The 17009-nt window shown below is 34.1% G+C and overlaps 5 protein-coding genes across 5 annotated transcripts; 2 read left to right on the top strand and 3 right to left on the bottom strand.

Annotated features, from left to right (window-relative positions):
• Window positions 1–157: 157 nt before the first annotated feature.
• DFA_03573 (putative protein serine/threonine kinase) lies at window positions 158–4822 on the top strand (the record flags this gene model as incomplete). The annotated part of the gene is made up of 9 exons (XM_004363118.1): window positions 158–578; window positions 659–1148; window positions 1241–1502; window positions 2285–3223; window positions 3318–3437; window positions 3512–3668; window positions 3718–3909; window positions 3977–4109; window positions 4171–4822. 9 exons carry the CDS (start codon window positions 158–160, stop codon window positions 4820–4822), a joined length of 3366 nt encoding a protein of 1121 aa, XP_004363175.1.
• A 173-nt stretch (window positions 4823–4995) lies between these two features.
• DFA_03574 (uncharacterized protein) lies at window positions 4996–6849 on the bottom strand (the record flags this gene model as incomplete). The annotated part of the gene is made up of 4 exons (XM_004363119.1): window positions 4996–5105; window positions 5472–5599; window positions 6258–6314; window positions 6839–6849. The coding sequence occupies 4 exons, from the start codon at window positions 6847–6849 to the stop codon at window positions 4996–4998; spliced, it is 306 nt and encodes a 101-aa protein (XP_004363176.1).
• A 253-nt stretch (window positions 6850–7102) lies between these two features.
• On the top strand, window positions 7103–11567 carry DFA_03575 (uncharacterized protein; the record flags this gene model as incomplete). The annotated part of the gene is made up of 4 exons (XM_004363120.1): window positions 7103–8888; window positions 8977–9616; window positions 9884–10936; window positions 11015–11567. The coding sequence occupies 4 exons, from the start codon at window positions 7103–7105 to the stop codon at window positions 11565–11567; spliced, it is 4032 nt and encodes a 1343-aa protein (XP_004363177.1).
• A 219-nt stretch (window positions 11568–11786) lies between these two features.
• Window positions 11787–12740, bottom strand: DFA_03576 (uncharacterized protein; the record flags this gene model as incomplete). Its single annotated transcript, XM_004363121.1, has 4 exons — window positions 11787–11927; window positions 11973–12070; window positions 12157–12389; window positions 12709–12740. 4 exons carry the CDS (start codon window positions 12738–12740, stop codon window positions 11787–11789), a joined length of 504 nt encoding a protein of 167 aa, XP_004363178.1.
• Window positions 12741–12955: 215 nt separating this feature from the next.
• On the bottom strand, window positions 12956–14875 carry DFA_03577 (homeobox transcription factor; the record flags this gene model as incomplete). The annotated part of the gene is made up of 3 exons (XM_004363122.1): window positions 12956–14283; window positions 14371–14487; window positions 14560–14875. The coding sequence occupies 3 exons, from the start codon at window positions 14873–14875 to the stop codon at window positions 12956–12958; spliced, it is 1761 nt and encodes a 586-aa protein (XP_004363179.1).
• Between the last annotated feature and the right edge of the window lie 2134 nt (window positions 14876–17009).

Genomic DNA, 17009 nt, shown 5'->3' on the forward strand with positions numbered 1-17009 from the left:
GATATCTATTTGAATGATTCAATTTAGAAGGTTTGATGGCCATCTAATAATTTGCTGTTTTTCGTTTAAACATTTCATTGTCAAACTTTCGTCTTTACACTGCAGTCATTAATATAATTAATTTATACATATATAGATATATCTAAAGTAGTATAGAATGATAACAAGTTTATTATATAAACAAAGTATCAATGTACTTTCAAAAAGATGTTTATCATCAACATTTAATACTTTGACAAAAGGTATAACTTCATCTTGTTCATCTTTGTCTTCGTCATCATCATCACCTGCTTGGTATAGTAGTAGTAGTAGTTCAAGTGGAAAGAAAAGGAATAGTGATAGAGTAAGATCATCGATGATCAAAGAACATAAAGTAGATGAATTACAACAATTCATCAAACAACAAGCCAACCCAGAAACTATAAACTCTACCAAACCAAGTGAAGCTAAACCAATGAATAGAAAAGAAAAGAGATCAATGCAACTCAAGTTGAATCGTAGTGCCAATAACCTTATCGTTGCTGGCACCGTATCACCAAAATCACATGTACCAACTCATATTACTGTTCCTCCATATGGTAAATATAAATATCAATATAAATACAAATACAAATATATATTGGTCAAAACTAAACCTAAACCTCTTTTTGTTTTATAGTAAATGGAGAACCTGTAATTGAATATGATTTGGAAGATGATATTACAATTCACAATGATGAATCTATAAAGGCAATGAGAGAATCATGCAAGATTGCAGGCGAAGTATTACAGTATGCTGGTAGTTTGGTGCGTCCAGGTATAACAACCGATGAAATCGATAAATTGGTGCATGCAGAGATTATCAAGCGTGGCGCATACCCTTCACCCTTGGGATACAAGGGATACCCCAAATCACTGTGCACCTCGATCAACGAGGTCATCTGTCACGGTATTCCAGACAATAGACCATTGTATGAAGGTGATATTATTAACCTCGACGTTACCATCTACTACAATGGATACCATGGAGACACATCGGCCACATTTTTAGTTGGTCAAGTTGATTCAGCTGCCTCTAAATTGGTTGAAGTTGCTAAACTAGCTTTGGAAGCTGGTATTAAAGCTGTTAAACCTGGTAGACCATTCTCTGATATTGGTAATGCTATTCAGTATGTATAAATGTATACAAAAAAAAAATCATTATTATTTATCATCATCATCATCATCATCATCATTTCTTATTCTTTTTCTTTTTCTATAGAACATTGGTACATAAACATTCATTTGGTATCCCAGCACATTTAGTAGGTCATGGTATTGGAAAGGAATTCCATACAGCACCATTTATATTCCACGTTAAAAATGATCTATCGCATGTCATGGAACCTGGTATGATATTTACGATTGAACCAATCATTGCAGAATCTACAGAACCATATACCGAATGGAAAGAGTGGGATGATAAATGGACAATGTCGACATTGGGAGGAGGATGGTCCGCTCAGTTTGAACACACTGTCTTGGTTACAGACACTGGTGTTGACATTTTAACAAAATAATAAATCGTCTCGTCACTATAGTACCATTTTTTTTATTACACATACACATACACATATTATAAGTTGTAACCTCACGTAAATCAGACCAAAACTTACCCAAATAAGGAGGTGGAGAAGAAGAGAAAACTGGTTCAAACCCCCACACATATTTAATTTTAAATTTTGAGCCAATGGAAATCATTTTCATTCATTGACAATGAATTGGACCTAATTCATTAGTAAATCATTTATCATATGACACTATAATAATATGGGTTGAGGGATGCTTCCCTTTGAGAAATGTATTTAATAGATAGATGATTAATAATACATTATAACAAACAAACAAACAAATACACACTTTTAATATTTTAATCTTTACATCTTCACAGTTGGCCCAATAATATTTAATTTAATTATTTAATTTTTAATTTGTGTGTGTATGTGTGTGTCTCTTGTGGGAATAGAGTATTCAAATTCAATTTTATTCTTCATTTCTTTCATCATCATCAATCCACCAATCAATCATCATTGTACATAGTAGTTAGTTATTGATTTATTTATTTATTGAATAAACAGAAAAGAAAAGAAAAGAACTTTTAGAACATATTTTTGGGAAAACAAGCAAAAGAAAACTGGGTTGTTGGTGCAGCAAATCAATCGAGAGGGGAGGTTATAGTCCGGCAACAGCAGCAGCAGCAGCAGGCATATTGTTGAACGATCGCCATCACTCTTCCTCTTCGAAAAAGACATTCAAGTTTTTCAAGTTATATCAGTCTTCATCATCATCATCATCAACATCGACCTCATCGTCTGCTGCTGCATCATCATCGCCGTTGGGTCGTACGAATGGAGACAACAACAACAATAATAATAGTCAAAGGGTAGCCACACGATTCGAAACCAACAATAACAATAACAAAAAGAAACAAGAACGTCGTCAGCGTAATCGTCATCGTCATCGTCATAGCCCGTCTTCTACATCCACCACTTCATCATCCATCACTACATCACCTTCATTGTCTTCGCTTTCGTCGTCAACGTCGTCTCTGACAAACGGATACCAACCACTTCACAGAGACACCACCACCTCTTTTACTGTAAATAACATTGTACCTACGACGACGACAACGAGCAATGACAATGCATTCAATAGTCATCATCATCATCATCAACTCCATTCATCCTCAATATTGGCATCATCGACGGCAATGGGTGGAAGCAAAGCACCATTGTCATCCATGAGTAATGGAAGCGATAGTGTCTACACCATGTCACCCGTGATTGGTAGTGCGGTCATGAGTGATCCAATGGGTAGACAATCAATTCAAAATTCACCATTATTACAACAACAAAAATTCAATGTACACAACAACAACAACAATAATAATAATAATAATAATAATAATAATAATAATAATGTAAATAGTCAAACCGTATCACATTCATTTATGATCGGTAATAATAATAATAATTCTACTAATCAAAATAATCAACAAATCAATAATGTAAATAATAATAATAATAACAATCATGGAATATATAATAGACAAAGGAGTAATACAAAGGAAACCATGAAAGTTCAAACTGGGAGAGATATAGATGGATTTAAAATTGTAAATGAATATGTGTTTGTCAGGAAATTGGGTACTGGATCACATAGTAAAGTTCATCTTTGTTATCATCAAGATAACAATATGTTATATGTATGTAGTAGTAGTAGTAGTAGTAGTACATATAGATATTATTTAATTGTCATTATTTTTATCAACAAACTAACCATAAATATTTATTATTTAGGCTGTAAAAGTTTATAACAAAATTAGATTGAAAAAGAAAACATTGGGAGCAAAGGGTTTATCATACGATGAAGTAATCAAGGAAATCGCAATAATGAAAAAAATTAATCATCCAAATGTTGTAAGGATGTATGAAGTAAGTGTAGATAAGTTTAAACAATTTAATCCTATAATATTAATTTAAAACCCTTTAAGGTTATCAATGATCCAAATGAAGATAGGATTTATGTAGTTATGGAATATATAGAAGGAGGATCAATAATGAGTACATGTGATATTACTCAAAACCATTGTATGTCTGAAAATTTGGCAAGAAAATATTTTAGAGATATTGTTTATGGTTTGGAATATTGTATGTCAATCAAAATCAAGTTTGATAACATTTAGAAAAATATTAATAGATTTTGTAAAAGTACATGAACAAAAGATTATACATAGGGATATTAAACCAGAAAATTTATTAGTAAATAAGGATGGGCAAGTCAAGATTACAGATTTTTCTGTTTCACATATATTTGACAACAATGATTATTTAAACTGTTCAAAGGGTAGTCCTGCCTTTTTAGCTCCAGAACTTTGTAAAGAGAATCCAGGTAAATATATTATTCTAATGGATTGTACAAACCTATGTGTTTTCTAATTTATTTTTTATTTATTTAGATATAAATTCAATTTCAGGTAAAGCAATTGATATATGGGCTTTAGGAATTAGTCTATATTGTTTAATTTTTGCAAATGTTCCATTTAATAGTGATAGTTTAATTGATATGTTTGATAAAATTCAATGTCAAGAGTAAGATTAATTTTAATAATGATCATCATTATTCTTTTATTAATTTTGTTGTTTTTTTTAGAATTCAATTCCCAAGAGAAATATCAATTGAATTAAAAGGATTAATTCAACGATTACTTGATAGAAATCCATTAACAAGAATTACATTGATGGAAATCAAGAATCATCCATGGACGACTGTAAATGGAACATTGACAATGAAAGAAATGCAACATTTAATTTTAAATGTCACAGATCAAGAAGTAAACAATGCAATCACTCTAGATTCACTTCACTCTATGTACTATGAGTCATTGGATACATCTAGTGAGAGTAGTAGTCTAGTCGGAAAGCAATCAGCACCATCCTCCATTTTCAACAGTCCCAACCTATCACAACAAAATTTCCATTATAACGCCCAATACTTTACCCCTGGTGGATTAACTACACCAACTCATCAACAACAACAACAGCAACAACAACAACAAGAAATGATGAACCTTGGTGGAGTATGCAGTACTTTTCAAGATGAATATTATGATGACGATGATGATGAAGATGGATCTAGTTATGATTATGATGATGGTGATTCTACCTCTAGCAATAGTAGTGATGAAGATTTACAACAAGTCAACGATTTCCCATCAAGATCATCCAATACATCCTTACCAGATTTTCTATCATACTTTGTTAAACCATTGACACGATCCTATTCAACCAGATCAATTGTTTAATTTAATAATTAATAATAACATTAATGGTTCTTTTTCAACAAAACTCCAACAACAACAAATAATAATAACATAATAATAATAATAATTTTTTTACCAACCATTTTTAACTATTTATACGTTTTTAATAATATTATTAAAATTGTTTAAAAATACATATTTTATTTTTATCCAAATCAAAACTCTCTATCTCTTTTAAATTCTGTACCGACACGTAATTTTAAACACTTTGTAACATATTCTTTAATCACATCATCATCATCACCATCGACAATCAAATTAATTTCTTGATTAGATTTGGATCATCACCATCATGGAATTATTAATCAATCAATCTATCTAAAAAAAAGTTGGGAAAATCAAAATCGATTGTCATCAAATATTTTTACTTTCTTTGATTTTCTAAATATTGATTGTACATGGTTGCTATAACCAATAATTGAGGAAGTGATTTTCTATTGGATACAATTGTTTAGGGGGGAAAACGAATTAAAATATTTGTAAAAGATAGAGTATCGATGAATTGGTAAACTCTAGCAAGTTATAAAGGAAAATTGTCAACTATTTTGGAAATTTAACTTGTGTAAACAAGAAACATCATCATCGTTTTTTGGATTGATCAGACTAAACATTTATGATGTGAGAGAGAAACCACAACATCTATGGTATAGTTGATGATAACTTGAATCATCTTTATGAGCTACCACTTTTGGAATTTTATATTCCAAAACCCTTTCTATTTGGTGATTGGTCATCCAATCCATATCATGCAACGATTGACTATAATATAAACGTCAGTTAAAATATAATATAATAATATAATAAATATTAATTGATTGGATTCGTTATTGATTTTTTACAATATTTTGATGATGTATGATGTGGGTGGAAAAACGTTGATGAGAGTGGTGGTAAGAGTGGGATAACCATTCACTCATATAGATTTATCAACTCACACACACACGTATCAATTGATTGTGTATACTCCCTTGTTATTGATAATACAATAAACATCTATTTTTGTTTAAAATCATTATCCCTATCCCTACCCCATATTCATTCATTATACACTTTGATTGTGTTATTCTTAAACACAAAAGTTGTTTTATCAATTTGTGGTATTTTTTGTGGATAGAGTGTAGAATAAAATAGGATAATAATAAACCAATATATGGTGATGATATTAATTTAAATTAATATGTAACCAACCCCCTTAATTAAAAGATAAATCAGTGTATTGTTTTCAAGCACTAGTGATTTACAATTTGATTTAAATTCTGGCTTTTTTTCCTGTTTCCAGATGACAGATACCAATCTATTTTTATATCTGTAGAAATGACCATTAAAATACAAACATTCAACCGGTTTGCATACTCCACCCTAAAAGAGGAGCGATCCCTCCCTTGTCCACTCGACTGGTCGATATGGATATGGTTACATTGGTATGGTTGTACATACGTATTCGCTTTGCTCTCCACCCGTCAATTTCTCCCCCCTAATAAAGTTTACTGTTTTCTTTCTTCTTTTGATCGTGTACATCAATTCCATACATGTTCGAATTTGTTTCCAGGTTTTAAAAACCAATAATAGATCCATCATATGATTATGTACGGGTAATTTATTTTATTAAAAATCCTCATCATCAGCATCATCATCAACACATCAACAATAATCCAGACGTCTGCTCACCAGCATATGCTGGATAACTGCTCTACCCAAAAATTTAACTATGAATTAAAAGATCATACCTTTTTGTCATGCACCGATACACCCTAATATTTCCCATCACCACCATTCATTTATCAACACGGTTTATCATCATCATCATAGTTGTAGTTGTTCTTTACAAACCCCTTCTACTTCTCCACTTCCTGCTACTACTCCAAATGGATTCCATTCATTCTCCCCCTTCCACCTCCTCTTCCTCTTGTTTTCCTCAACCACCAGTATATACTCTCAGGCAATCATGGTCATAATCAAATATCATCATCACTAAACTAAATCTAATCCACTTTTTACTTATCAGACATCTCATTCAGCATCATCAACAAACGAATCAAGTTTTATCAGCATGGGTGGGGGGTTCGTTGGGATTGTAAAGAGACACTCCGACCCGTCTATTTAAACTCTGTCCAGACATGCTTTTCAAAACAGAATTCATTTGATTTCCAACACAACAACAACAAACAAATAATTATATAATTAATATCCATCATTTAATCATATAATTATTGTTTTATAACACTACCAACTGTAACACCAACAACAAAAACAACAAAAACAATGTATTTACAACGTTTCTATTTTGCATTTATTGCATTACTCTTACTCTCTGGCGGAGCATATGCCAGAACAGTCAAACTCGACAAATGCAGCAGCACATGTAGATTGGACTCAATGTTGGCTTTGGTCGGCGGTGCACTCACCCGTGCCGACGATGTAGTCATCCAAGGAACTCAAAGCGCCATTTATAATATTGCACAACCAATCACCTGTCGTGCCTTGTCCATCGCCACTGGTACCGTCAATCTCAACTCCAATGTTAATATCCTCGGCGACCTCCGTGTCGACGCTGGAGCCAAGCTCGTCATCAATGGTGCTCTCTCTGCCACCGGTCTCATCAAGGTCGATGGTGAATTAATCGTCCTCGGTGGTATCTCCTCGATCGGAAACATGGCCTGTGCCGGTAAGGTACTCGTCCAAGGTGGTACCCTCAACATCAATGGTTTGCTCTTTGCCGACACCTCTGCCTTGACTGTCGCCGGTGGTATCGTCAAACACTCTGGAAACTGTGCCTACAACACCTTGCCAATCGTCAAGGGAACCGGTCAAATCTTTGTCAACACTGGTGCCAACATTGACCTCAACAAGGGTATCAAGTGTCTCGACCAATCCATCCTCAACCTCGCTGCCAACGCCAAGGTCAACCTCAACGCTGACTCGCAATTCCTCACCCCAATCATCGTCAATGCTGGTGCCAACGTTCTCGTCAACAAGGGTAAATGCGACTTTACTGGTGGTATCAAGGGTACTGCTGGTTCCATCTTGACCATCCTCAACGGTGCTGCCAACGTTGCCGGTGACCTCAACACCTGTCACAAGATCGACCTCACTGGTGCCGGTTCACTCAATGTCAACGCCGGTGCTCTCACCTGTGCCGACCTCAAGGCCATCGCCACCTCCAAGATCAACCTCTCTGGCAACGGTGCCCTCCTTCTCGACGCCAACGCCAACGTTGTCGGTAAGATCAACCTTTCTGACCTCTCCAACATCGTCGTAAAGGCCGATTGTGATGCCAAGATCTTGGGTGGTATGACCTGCTCTGGAAACTCTGTCGTCCAAGTCCTCGACAACGCCAAGCTCGACCTCGCCAAGGACTGTCACTTTGTCAACCCACTTACCATCGGTTCGCAATCCACCGTCACCCTCACCAACGGTATCACCAACTGTGCCAAGGGTATCAACTCCAAGCCAGACTCGACCTTTATCATTGACGACAAGGCCACCTGCAATATTGCCCACAACTCCAACGTCGGTGACATCAAGGTCAACGCCAACGGTGCTCTCAACGTCAACGGAGGTATCACCAACGTCAACGGTATCTTCCACACTGCCGACAAGTCAACTGCCGCCATTACCAACGCCATCCTCAACTTAAAGAGCGACGCTGAAATCAACAGCAAGTTGCTTGCCCTCGCCAACTCCAAGATCTCCCTCGAAGGTCTTACCAACCTCAACGCCGGTATCCAAGCCGACACCACTGCCAAGATCGACATTGCCAAGACCTGTAACATCAATGCCGCCTCTACCCTCAACTGTCACACCAACCTCAATGCCAACGCCATCCTCAACATGAACGGTAACAAGGTCACCCACTCTTGCGGAAAGATCACCACTGCCCCAACCTCTACCCTCAACCTCAACAAGGGTTGCAACCTCAACATCGTCGGAGCTGCTGATATCAACGGTGCCACCAAGCTTTGCGATGGTTCCAACATTAAGATCCATGGTGTTGCCAATATTAACAGTGGTATCCAAACCGTCGGAAATATCCAATCTATTGTCAATGGTAAATAATAATTAATAATTAATCATTCATAATAATATTCATTCTAACATACTTTTTTCTTTTTTTCTTTTTCTTTGACTTATTTTAGTTGCCAAGGCTGGTACTTGCAAGCTTGCATCTGATACCTCAATCAACGGTAAGATTTTGATTGATGCCGGAGGTAACCTCATCGTCAACGGTAAATGTGCTGTCAATGACCTCCAAAACGCTGGAAAGGTTATCGTCACCAAGCCAATCACCATCACTGGTGACAAGTTCATCCACGCCAACGCTGATGCCTCTATTGATTTGAACGGTGATGGTATGATCTCTTGTAAGGAAATCAACTTTGCCAAGGGTGCCCTCAACGGTGTCGGTAAGATGGCCTGTACCAAGTGTACTTTTGGTAACAACATCGATGCCAACCTCAACGTCCAAGGTGATGTCGTCATCCAACCAACTGCCAACCTCATTGCCCGTGTCCACGCCGATGCCACCGGTGCCATCCAAGCCGTCCCAGTCATCATTGCCTCTGGTGCTGCCAACATTGCCGGTAACGTAAACATCATCTGTGACGCTGCCACCAAGATTGCTGCTGGTCACGTCATCAAGCTCGTCTCTGCCGCCAACGTCTCTGGTAACCTCAACGTCGTTGCCAACGCCAGTGCTGCTGCCAATGCCAACATTGCTGCCAATGCCTGGAACATGGTATACCCCAAGTGTGCATGTGAATGTTACCTCCAAAAGAAGTAAACAACAACAACAAGTTAGTTTGTTACTTACTTACTCTTTTCGTTCGTGTCTAATTCATATCTCTTTCATCTTATTCATATTACTCCTCCTTTTAATATATGTATATTTATTTATATGTATTTTATCAACAATATATTTACAACATCCAACAAACAAACAAACAAACAAATTAAATAAATTAAATTCTTTTCGTTTTGAAACATTACATCTTCAGCATTCGTCTTTAGCATTAAAACTATTTATATTAATTTAGATTTATCAAGTTCAATAGACAAGACAAGACAAGATATGTCAGATACTAACAACGATATATATCATGAAGATCATTATCAATATCAATACAATAATAATAGCAATAGTTTAAATACTGATTCAAATAATAATAATAGTTATAATCCTTCAGACCAACAACAACAACAACAACAATCATATAATAATCATAACCAACAACCTCAACAACAACAATACCAACCTCAACAATATAACAACAATAATAACAATAGTTATAATGTAGAACAACCATATAATAATAACAATAATTATAGAGGAAGAGGAGGAGGAGGAGGTTATAATAACTATAATAATAATAATAGAAGAGATTATAATAATAATGATAATAATAGAAGAGATTATAACAATGATCATAATAATAGAGGTGGTGGTGGATATAGAGGAGGAGGTAGAGGAGGAGGTAGAGGAAGAGGAGGTGGAGGTGGTAATAATAGATATAATCCATATGGCAATAACCAACAACAAAATCATCACCAACATCAATATCAACAAAACAACAATAATGAACCATATGGTACAATTAACAAATCGATATCAGAACATTATGGACAAAGAACCAATATACCATTACATATTAGAGATCAAAGTCGTATATTGAATATGAAGAATACAAATAATTGGGTCAAATCTGTGATGATTCAAAAGTATGTCAATCGAGATGACAGTGTATTTGATATCTGTGGTGGTAAATTAGGAGATCTTCAAAAATGGATAAAGGCATCAATCTCTACTCTTTACATTGCCGACGTTGCTTTGGATTCTTTAAAGGATGGAGTAGAACGTCACAATGAAAGAATCAAAAACATTCAGTTCAACACCACCTTTATCTGTTGTGATTGTTTCTCTCCAAAACTACTTCAAGCTATTCCTCCAACCGTCAAGTTTGATCTTGTCAGCTGTCAATTTGCCATTCATTATTCTTTCCGTTCAGAGGAGAGTGTACGTAATTTCCTTCAAAATGTTTCCTCTGTCTTGAAAGATGGTGGTTATTTTATTGGTAATTTCCCAGACTCTCAATATATAGTGTAAGTTGATCACAAATCAAAATATATATATATATTTATATATGTAATACTGATTGGACTGTTTATTTATTAATTTAGTGAAAAATGTAAAGAAAACAATTCAAACAAATTTGGAAATTCAGTATTTAATATTAAATTTAAAGAGGATGAACCAAAGTTTGAAGAATTTGGGTGCGCATACCAATTCTTTTTAGAGGATGCCATTGATGGCTTGGATGAATATTTGGTCGATCCAACGGTATTGTCGAGAGTTGCCAAGGAATACGATTTGGAGATGGTACAGGATGAAGATTTCCATACTTTTATTGAAAGAGAAAGAGATGCCTCTGACGGTAACAAATCTCTTTACCATAAAATGCATTGTCTCAATGATCAAGGTACCATTTCCAAAGAGGAATGGGAAGCATTAAGAATTTACAGAGTTTTTGCTTTCAAAAAACTTAAAAAAGAACAACAACAAGATGATCAAACTTCAACATCGACAAATAATGATAATAATAATAATAATAATGATAATGGTGATGGCGATGATAAAAAAGATAATCAAAATAATAATAATAATTATCAAAATAGAAGAAATAGAAATAGAATTCCATTTATCAACATCAACGATATAATAATAATAAATTAATTGGAGAGATAAATCAATCACATCATGTGACATGATGACAACATAATGATGATGATGAATATATATAATAGGATCGTCTAAATACAAGTGTTATTATATTATTTAATTTTAAAATCTATACAAATTCGGAAAAGGTTTGAAACTCGATCGAGAGTAGTCTTTGTGTGAATATTATTTATGCGTTTGTTGTTGTTGTCGTCGTCGTTGCCACAATTGTCCTTATAGACTTTGTTCTAATGCCTGGTTTAGTAATAAATATCGATCATAACTTTCACCTTCTATAATTGAATTCAAAACAATCTTTGAACTAGTTTCCTGCATTTCTCCTCCAATTAAAAATTCATCCAATAATAAATATGCCTAAATATATATATATATATAGATTAATTAGATTGATTTCCATACCATATTGGTAACATTATTCATCATTAAATATACCTTTTCAAAACCATAAATCAAATCCAATTCGCAAACATTTTCAAATGCTTGATCTAATATGACAACTATAAAAAAAAGAATATATCAAAGTGGTTAGTTTGTGTACCAATCATATGATATATATATCTATATTGTTCTGTGTCTGTCATACCAAGTTTATGTATAACTTCCAATGTAATGAGTTCATTGTCTTTGTTATCAACAATCATAGCAAAAAAGAGAGAAGCATAACGTTTATATACGACGGTGTATTCTCTCCATATGATAAAATTACAATCCTTTTCACGTCTTCTTAGTACCTGTCCAGTGATCTCTCGAAGATATCTATCTTTTTCTTTTTGTGTATAGGTAGAGTACCACCGAGATAGTCTCATCCTTCCTTGTCTATTAAATGTAAATACTCCATGAATCTAAATCGTTGTTATAGTTAGTTAAGTTCCTCTTTACAATATAAAATCTATCTATCTCTATATCTCTCTATCTCTATATCAAGTACCATTTTATATCTATGTTTGTATGTGTCAGGTGATCGTTCACTTGATGCGTTGTTGTGGGTAGTTCTATTCGAATCTAAAAAGTAGTGACTAAATGGGATATATAGAGTTTATGAATGATACAGAGAAATCAATCCAAAGTAGTGTTACAATAATAATGAATATAATTAAAGTTTATTCGATTCTCCCCTGCTCGTGATGTTATTTACACTAAAATTATAAATAATTCTGATTTGTCCATTCGTTTTTCACATACCCAACCTTTTTTGGGTTTGTCATCTAAAGAGAGACATGTCCCTGGGATATTGTTCTTCAAATAAATAAATAATAATAAATAAATCAATAAATCAATACAGTTTAATAAATAAATAAATAGGGTAGGGGTTTTTTGTTTTATTGTTACGATACTCAAATCCAAAGTGTACTGTTGTTGGATTGTAATTTAATTTTCCGACATTAAGGATATTGTTCGGTGTGTTGTTGTTGTTGTTGATGGTGATGATGAAGTGGAAACTGTAATCCTTTTTTGAATTGTTGGTGTTGGTTTTGACGTGGAAGAATACGACGACGGGCATTGGTGAACCAATTATTGATTTGACTGGAAGAGAGTAGGGTCTTTTGGGAGAGATCTACCTTTTCATCTTCGGTTGGGTATGGATTGTTGTTGTGTTGGTACAACCAATTTTTGAGAATTGATGTGGCTTCTCCTGGTAGTTTGCCTCGTTTCTTTTTCAGCATCTGTGCTGCTGATTGTTGTTGTTGTTGTTGTTGCTGGTCGTTGCTTATTGGACTGCCAACGCAGCTGCTGCTTGCCTTTGATTTGTCTGGTGATAGTACGGATTCGGTTGTTTGGTCATCTTCGAATGAATTGTCAGGTGATAAATAGTTGTTGGAATTGTCAACACCATCAGATTGTTGTTGTTGTTGTTGTTGAAAGTGATCTTGATCAAGATCAATTACTTCTGATGGAATCAATTTCTTATTTTCATTTGGTGTAAATTGATAAAAGACAAATTGTTTACTATTATTATTATTATTCATCATATTATTATTATTATTATTATTATTATTATTATGTATGTTTGATATTGATTGTGGAGGTGAATTGGGTTGTGATAGATATGACTGTGGAGGTGGTGGAGGTGATGGGATTAATTGGTTCGGTTGATTTGGTTGTTGATATGGTCTGGATGATGATGATGATGATGGTTGATATTGATGGAAAACTTTTGGATTTCTATTAATAGAATCATCCCTGTGAATTTTTAATTGATGTTGTTGTTGTTGTTGTTGTTGAAATTGTTGATGTTGTTGTTGGAGTTTCATTAATTGGAATGGGTTTGGAGCTATTGGTTGGTATTGAGCAGTTGGAGAAGAGGAGGGTACTACACCAGAGATTGGTTTTGATTTTGTATTGGCAAGAGTAGTACAATCAATTGAAGGAGGAGGGGTTGACGATCTTGATGATTTGGGCTGATGATGTGCATGTTGATCAGTGAGTGTCATGAGCATCTGTGTAACCCATTCAGTATTTGGATTTCCACCATTTGTAGTAGAACTACTAGAAGAGGATTGAGTAGACTGCAATGGTGACGGACAAGGAGATGGACCAACTGCCTTATGATATTTAAATGGTCGAGAGGTCTCTTCCTCATCTTGAGAGTCTGGAAAATCATCAAAATCGGCATCACTAAAATCAGAACAAATAAATTGATCTCTTGACGATTGACTACTATAACTCTGAACCTCTGTATCTGGTGTAATCAATGAACTAATTGAATATTCTAAAATAAACAAATAATAATAATTAGTTAATAAATGAAACAACAATCATCAACTCCAAAAAATAAATAAATAATTAAATCCATTACCCTTTGAAAGTGAAGGAACTTTTTGTGAATCCTTATCCTTGTTTTTAAATAATCTATACATATTCATTTCAATTGATTCAATTTCATCTTGAATTGATGCCAAAAATAATTTATATTCTAAAGTGACCGAAATTAATAAATATTATTATTATTTGTTATTTGTTATTTGTTATTATTAATTTTACATACCATATTTTGTCATTGTTGATGGATGATTTAATTTTAGACCCATATCATTTACCAATTGTTGAGCAGTATTAAAATATTCTGCCCCATCCCAATAATTTAGAGTTGGTGATGGAGTAGGAGACGACGAAGTAGATGATGTCCTACTACTGTGAATCAAAGATTGTACGGGTTCATGAGAGTGTTGGGTGTATCTCCCTTGTTGGTGAATATCCGTTGGATATCTATAATAATTTTGAATACTTCCTTTGGAATGATGATGATGATGAGATGGTTGCATTGGCAATTCTCTATTTGGCCAAGTATTAAAAGACGACATGTTGATTATAAAATCCAAAAAGTTTAAAAAAAAAGATTGGATGGAAAAAAAACAAAAGAAAGTGAAATGAAATATTGGCGGGATAATATAATAAAATATAATAAATAATTATTTAAATTTGAGAGTAATATATATTATGTGTAAATGGATAGATATGGATATAAAGATAATATAATAGATAGAATTAAAATTAATATATATCAAAAAATATATATATATATAAAGTATGCTTTATAAATAATAAAAAGTGTAGATTGGATTGGAATGAATGGCAAAAGTGTAGTACTATAAAACAGTATTAAGTAAATAAAATATTTGTAATCTTTGATTATTATTGTTGTTGTGTTGTTGTTGTTGCTGTTGTTGGTTTTGTTTTGTTTTGTTTTGTATGTTTGCTTGTTTGGATTTAGATTGATGATATATTATATATATAAGAGGGGGTGATGTATGACAGACACATGTTGACACAACCAAACACGCACACACAAAGTTTATATTAATATTTATCTCTGCTGCGATACACTATAGTAGTAGTAGTAGTAATAATAATTAAGAGAGTAGTGAGTGCTATGGATGGCAGAACCCACCCAAGAATTTTGTCATTCTTCTGATCTGCCAGTCTTTGAGTTTGAGAGCAAACAAGCATATACTACTCTCCTCATCACACTCCTCTTCATTCCCTAATCACTACTCACGTCCCCCTACCCCCACACACAAACACTCACTCAAACACATTACGATGGTGGGCTATCTATCCAAGTTGATCTGAAATGGCAGAAGCACATCAAACCTGAAAACCAAACCAAAATCAGTCCAGTCCTCTTCCCAACCAAACCATATTAAACAATCAGATAACAACAACAACAACACAACACTCTGTGTCAATCAATCATTGATTTGTTTCTCTCTCTCTCTTTCTCTTTTAACGTTCATAAACACACCATTGCAGAGAGAAAGAGGGGGTTGAAAACAGATGGATTGAAATGATTGTTTGATTGTTTGATTGATTGATATGATGGATTTATCGATGATGTAATGTTGTATTCATACGGTTAGTGGGTGGGTGAGAGAGATCAGGTGGTAGACCAAACTTGTCAAAAAAGGATGATGAGGAAGGAATGTACTTGATGATGATGATGATGATGCAGACAACACCACCATCTTTAGAGAGAGTGTGGGAGAGAGCGACCAACAGTACTGTTTAAGGAGGGATGCTGCGAGAATCATGTACTCTAGTCATAATCTGAAAGTACTCTGTTTTGTTCTACAATGACTCTGTTTGGGTGGGGGGGTTTGTTTTTGATTGATTTTGTATTGTTTGAGCTGTTGATCCTCCCACCCCCTACGGTTCATAAATAAATATTTATAAATCTTTAAGGAAGGGTGGCGGTTGGTGATATTATTAACCCATTGACTCTTCTATGCGATATGACGACGCCGTCGTCTCTACACAATGATACGTTGACCGGTTATTCGAATCATCCATTTCAATCTATTCTTTCTCCTCTCTACAACTACTACTTGAATCTGTATGCATGTTATAAATGGAATAGTAGTGTCCATTCTAATGATAGCCTTTTAAACCTATGAATAGAATACAATATGATAATATAATACAATATCTCTTTATCTAATTGTGTCTCTTTTCTCTGTCCTCTTTGCAAATGTTTTTTTTTTTGATGACCCACCCAAAATTAAATTAAATCAACAATTAATTTAAATACTATTAATTATGGACTTGGTGATGGAGTTTGTGTAGATTTTATTGATTATTTATTTAAAATAATGTGTATTATCTATCTATCATTCAAGCAAATATATATTATATTTTAATCTTTAAAAATATTTATTTGGTTGTGTTGGTATTTGATTGAGGTACCTATGACATTTTTGACCAAGCCAGCCCTTCATATTAATTAATTTAAAAAAAATACACCTCACGGCCTTTGGAACGCGACAACTTCCCGCCGCACCGAATGAGTACCAGACCAACATTGTGACACCATAAGAACTGGTCCTGACCATCATTTTCATTTAGTGTGAGACATTCCTTTTTAAGTTCATTGGATTGGTGACATCATTTTCATTAATTCCAAGGATGAAATAGATATAAACATTCATAATAATATGTCAT

The sequence above is a fragment of the Cavenderia fasciculata genome, assembly GCF_000203815.1.
Source record: "Cavenderia fasciculata unplaced genomic scaffold Scf_Dfasci-G-b-205a01.r1-3, whole genome shotgun sequence".
Lineage (NCBI taxonomy): Eukaryota > Evosea > Eumycetozoa > Acytosteliales > Cavenderiaceae > Cavenderia > Cavenderia fasciculata.